At 36.9% G+C, this 6,150-nt stretch overlaps 1 protein-coding gene across 1 annotated transcript; it reads right to left on the bottom strand.

Annotated features, from left to right (window-relative positions):
* Positions 1–3,274: 3,274 nt before the first annotated feature.
* Positions 3,275–4,509, bottom strand: LOC110776549 (uncharacterized). Its single transcript, XM_056831414.1, has 3 exons — positions 4,351–4,509; positions 3,921–4,251; positions 3,275–3,774 (listed from the first exon to the last, which is right to left on the bottom strand). The coding sequence occupies exons 2-3, from the start codon at positions 3,947–3,949 to the stop codon at positions 3,351–3,353; spliced, it is 453 nt and encodes a 150-aa protein (XP_056687392.1). The 5' UTR covers positions 3,950–4,251; positions 4,351–4,509; the 3' UTR covers positions 3,275–3,350.
* Positions 4,510–6,150: the final 1,641 nt, after the last annotated feature.

Raw genomic sequence — 6,150 nt, 5'->3', positions numbered from 1 at the left:
GGAAACGGAAATATTAAATATTTGTTCGAAACGGAAATTGATTCCGGAATCGGAAATATTAAATATTGTTCGTATCGGAAATGAATTCCGGAATCGGGAATTTAATCGGAAGCGTATCGTACGAATTAGCATCGGACGAGGCCCGCTAGACGAAGGCCCAGCACGAAGCCAGGCCATCGCCCAGCGAGCCAACACGCACCATCGCGTGCCAAGCCTCGACCAGGCCCAGCGCAAGGCCAGGCCCAGCCAAGGCCTGGGGCGCGCGCGCGAGAGCACAGCAGCAGTGGGCCGAGCGCTGTGCGCCTAGCGTGGGCCGCAAGGCTTGCGCGGGTGTACAGTGCTCGTGCAATGCTTGTGCGGGAATCCTAAAGCAATCGGGATTCGAAATATGATTAAATCCTAAAACTATTAGATAATGATTATTTAATTAGAGTCCTAGTAGGGTTATAATTAAATAAATTAGTATCCTAATAGGATTCCAAAACCTTTTCCATAACTCTATAAATAGGTGCCTAGGGTCACATATTTACATAGATTATTCAAGTATTCAAAGTGAGTTTTTGAGAGCAAAATTCAGTCATACATTTGCCTATAAAGTGCCGAAAATAATAGTACCTTAAGGGCGATTCTAGTTGGTCAATCTTAAGGCGGATCCGGACGTGCTGTGGACTATCTACGGAGGGACGACACTTGGAGTCCTAAAGACTTGTTCTTGTTCGGTTCGGGCGCAGCTAGGGAAGGCACGCAACAAAGAGTATGCATCTAAACTATGCTAAATGATTATGTGTAAATAATATGTTTTCCTGGCTTTATGGTTTTTCCGCATGATTTATGAATTGTCATATGTATGATAACCTAACACCTCTCCTAAGTCCTTCATTGAGAAACACTTCCCGAGCCAAGTCTTTACAGACTCCAATATAGGAATGTCGTTTCCAATAAGCAGTATGTCGTCAACATACAAGAGTAGGAATGCAATTTTACTCCCACTGACCTTCTTGTATACACAAGATCCGTCCTGATTCTTGATGAAGCCAAACTTATTGACTGCTTCATCAAATCGTTTATTCCAACTCCTTGGTGCCTGCTTTAGTCCATAGATGGACTTCTTAAGCTTGCATACCTTTCCTTGGTTCTTTTGATCGACAAAACCCTCCGGCTGTATCATGAACACAGTCTCTTCAAGAACACCGTTCAAGAAGGCAGTTTTGACATCCATTTGCCATATTTCATAGTCATGAAAAGTGGCAATCGCAAGGATTATCCGAATAAACTTAAGCATCGCGACTGGAGAAAAGGTTTCATCGTAGTCAACGACGTGAACTTGCCTGTAACCTTTTCCTACTAATCTAGCCTTGTATATGTATACAATTCCATCTTTGTCTTTCTTCAACTTGAAGACCCATTTGCATCCGGTAGGTGTGAACCCATCCGGCAAATCAACCAAATCCCAGACTTGATTTTCAGACATGGAGTCTATTTCAGATTGCATGGCCTCTAACCATTTAGTGGAGCTTGGGCTCGTCATAGCTTGCTTGTAAGTCATAGGTTCATCACTATCCAATATGAGAACTTCTAAGTTTTCAGTCAAGAGGACGCCTATCCATCTATGCGGGTGAAAAATAGTTCTATTTGACCTACGAGGGGCAACAACGTTTTGAGGAACTACTCCCACTGGCTCTTCTAAAGACCTTGGAGGTTCATCAACTTGAACTGTTTCTAAAGAGTTCTGAGTTCGTTGTTCGTCTCGAATCTCTTTGAGGTCTATTATTCTCCCACTTGTCAATTTGAAAATATGATTTGTTTCCAAAAAGACACCGTCACGAGCAACGAAAACCTTGTTGTCTGACTTGTTGTAGAAATAATACTCCATAGTTTCTTTTGGATACCCAACGAAGAAACATTTGTCAGATTTAGGTTGTAGTTTGTCCGAAATTAATCGCTTCACATATGCTTCGCAACCCCAAATCTTCAGAAAAGACAACTTTGGAAGTTTCCCAGTCCATAATTCGTATGGAGTCTTTTCAACAGCTTTTGACGGAGCACGATTCAGTGTGAGTGCTGCAGTTTGCAACGCATGTCCCCAAAACTGTAAAGGAAGTTCGGCCTGACCCATAATTGACCTGACCCATAATTGACCTGACCATATCGAGTAAGGTCATGTTTCTCCGTTCCGACACTCCATTCCATTGAGGTGTCCCCGGAGCAGTCAATTCAGAAAGAATACCGCATTCTTTTAGATGGTCATCAAACTCGTGGCTAAGATATTCACCTCCTCGATCCGATCTTAGAGCTTTGATTTTCTTGCCATGTTGATTCTCTACTTCATTTTGAAATTCTCTGAATTTCTCAAACGATTCAGACTTGTGCTTCATTAAGTAAATATAGCCATTTTTACTGAAGTCGTCCGTAAACGTTATGAAATAGCTGAACTCACCTCTAGATTTCGTACTCATAGGCCCACATACGTCCGTATGTATTAGCCCTAGTAGTTCTCTTGCTCTTTCTCCCACCTTTGAGAAAGGTTGCTTTGTCATTTTATAAATAGGATAATGATGAGGTTGATACATTAAAAACGCTTTTTTACTCTAAATCTATCTGTATAATTTATTTTTTTGAACGTTGGTATTCCATTACGTCCACACGCCAAATTAACGGGTGATGGGTATGCCCACATATTATTTAAAACCATATATAAATAGGATAATGATGAGGTTGATACATTAAAAACGTTTTTTTACTCTAAATCTATCTGTGAATATAATGATACGTCTTACCCTAATACGGGTGCATAGGACTCATATATATAATAATATCGTACAGTAGTACAATTACGAATATACCCTTAGTATTCTCTATTACACCCCCTCACACTACTACAAAAAGCGGCTAAGAAACCATACCAAATAGGCCTAAGAGACCAAAAATAGTATGGTGTATATCTCAATGGTCTCTTTCCATAAGAAACCATACTTTTAATGTGGTTTCTTAGAATGAACAAAAAAACCAGATTTTTAAGAAACATGGTTTCTTATATTAATTTTTTTTCAAAAATAATTAAGGCAAAGAAACCACTTTTCTTAAGTAAAAAGGTTTGTTTGTTGAAAACGAAGAAATCATTTATGTAAGTAGTGTGGTCTCTTTGATTATAATATTTGTTTTACTAAAACATATTTTTGGGAAGTTAACTTCCATTATAAACTGCACGGCCATGATCTACGCTTAAACTGTCATATAAAATAATTCTAAAAAACGCCAAAATATACAATAAAAATAAATTCCAGAAAAACTTTATTTATTTCATCTAAAGTTCTTAATTTACAAAACTAATGAGTATAAAGCAATTTAATTTAATCCACAAATGAGAATACAATTGCGTCTATTCTTTGTTCTTCCATGCTTCCTTTTTTTTTCTGCAAAATGTTTAGGTTGACCATCATGACCAGTTGACCACACATGAAGCTTATGATTTTCAGCAGCTCCTTAGAAGTGGTAAATCCATTACTCACATCCTTCAAACGGTAGTATCCAATGAGTTCCACTGCATTTTGGAGCCTGATCCCATTCATGGTTTCGATTATTGTGGCCAAGTCTCCAAAACTATCATCGGTTCTATATACATTATCTATGACTTGTAACCCATCTGTTAAAGTGCCCTCGTAAAACAATGAGAATCCATTCGATTTGACCCTATTGCTGAAATTGTTTGTCACATTTCCTGACCAAGTATCCTCATTTGGGTTTAGAACGCGGATCAACTTCAATCTATAAGACCTACAACCCCCAAAACAAAAGTAACTATACATCCAAATTACCAATCGAATACTTCAAGTACTAACCATTTATTACTACTACCAATATTATTAACAACCAAATTAAATATGAAGAAAAAGGTGATGGAGGAGTTAAGATATATTTACCGGGAATAGCTTTGAAAGTTTGAAATCATAATCAGATTACGGGTCTAATCCTCCAAACACAATAGAACACGGAGGAGTTGGGTTCACAATTATAGAATCTACACCCGACCCAATAGAAGGTAGTAGTACCGGATTCGCCAGATCGAAAGTAGTTGACGTTGGATTAAACTCAAAAAGAATAGATTCAAGTCAAGTAGTCAGATCTAAAATATTATAATGAACCGTCTCAGAAGCCAATTGAGAAACACCAACTTCCCTAACATTCCCCATATCTTGACGAAATTGTTCTAGCTTTTGTGCAGCTTCCGCCATTTTTGATGATAAACCTCACCTTGTATCCCAAAAGAAAAGTAATAAACACTTAAGGATATATTGAGATCGAAATAAATAACTAAGTAAATTAATATAAGAAATAAGGTCGAAAGAGTACCTGTTCCGCCATTGTTGAGATTCGCAAGAAGAACCAGGGCCATAAAGGCGGCGAGGAGGAGAGAGTGAGGGAAAGATTAAATACCCTAGTTGTCGATCCCACCGACTTTAAAAAGAATAGTTTTTGGTTTTGGTTTTTTTTTTCTTTAATTTTTTTTTGTTGGATCATTTATACAAAGTTCATAAAAGTTGAATAATAAAGGCAAATTTGTTAAAAAGGACCTTTTATAACCCAAATTTTGCGAGAAAGGACCTTATATAATTTTTTTTGTGAAAACATACCTTAATGTAAATTTTTTTGCGAGAAAGGACCTTATATAATTTTTTTTTGTGAAATCACACCTTAATGTAATTTTTTTTTGCGAAAGACAACCAAAAATAAATTTCCGGCATTGACTGAGCTTTTTCGGCCATTGCCTTGCACGTGAGAAGCACGCGTGGCTTTATTTTGCTAATCACACCCAATTTTCCTCCAAAATTCTAAGCTTTAAAACTTAAAGTTGAAAAAAAAATCGAAATAAAATCAAGCTTGAAAATTCAAGACTCGGGAAAATCAATGTCTTTAGCCAACGTAAGCCACACGTGCTGCTCACGTGCAAGTAAATGGCCGGAAAAGCTAAATCAATGCCGGAAACTTCCCTTAGGTCCTTTCTCGCAAAAAAAATTACTTTAAGGTGTGTTCTCACAAAAAAAATTATATAAGGTCCTTTCTCGCAAAATTTGAGTTATAAAAGGTCCTTTTTGGCAAATTTTCCAATAATAAAAGGGTGACCACTTTTTACTTAGATGTGGTTTCTTTGTCCCCCATGTCTTTGTTAAAAAAAACATTTATATTTATCTAAGAAACCATATTTCTTTAACATTTGGTATCTTATTAATTTTCTAATAAATCACATTTCAAAATTGTATGGTTTCTATATATAAGAGACCTATAAAGTATCTTAAATGGTTTCTTATTTGTGGTTTCTTAGCCACTTTTTGTAGTAGTGTCAATCTGTGCAGGGGGAACCATGTGCATATTGGACCTTAGAAACTCAAAACAATGACCTGACAAACCTTTCGTAAAAATGGCAGCGACTTGTAACTCAGTAGAAACATAACTACAACTAAATCACCATGAGCAACACGCTCCCGAACGAATCCTCTATTACGATCTCTTCTTCTTTTTTTTTTCCCAGATTTTATCATTTCCCATTAGTTCAATTTTTCTAGTTCTCTCTCTTCTTCATTTTATTTCCCGTATTATATCATTTTCCATTAGTTCAATTCACTACAAGAAATTGTACTAATTAACGACGAGAAATCCCGTCGCGAAAGGCCAATAATCGTTGATTAACGACGGGATTTCCTGTCGCGAACCCGTCATAAAAGGGGGCCGTCGTTAATAGAAATCCCGTCGTAAATCCGTCGTAAAAGACATTTACGACGGTTATTCCCGTCATTATTTGGTTGTTAGCCCCGTCACAAAAGCCTTTTGCGATGGGAGTTTTGACCCATCGTAATTAGGTTGTCGTTAAAGATACAAATTCTTGTAGTGATTTTTTTTTATACAGTAACTTTTTTCACGAGTGTTTGTATTAGGTGTGATAGTTTATCATGTTATCTTTAATTTATTGTGGATAGTTTATAGCTTTTTCTTCATATTTTAATTTTACTTGCAGGTTTAGTTGTACCATAATTAATTTATTTATAATTAAGGGGTTGTTCATAATATTATCAAGAGATTTCCACTTTGTTTGAGAGAGACCTGTAGCCCTAAGGGACATGAAGCACTTTTTATAACCACTATATGATAATATTC

This window comes from Spinacia oleracea, chromosome 6 (genome assembly GCF_020520425.1).
Source record: "Spinacia oleracea cultivar Varoflay chromosome 6, BTI_SOV_V1, whole genome shotgun sequence".
NCBI classification, from domain to species: Eukaryota; Viridiplantae; Streptophyta; class Magnoliopsida; order Caryophyllales; family Amaranthaceae; genus Spinacia; species Spinacia oleracea.
This window is presented reverse-complemented; position numbering and strand designations above follow the sequence as displayed.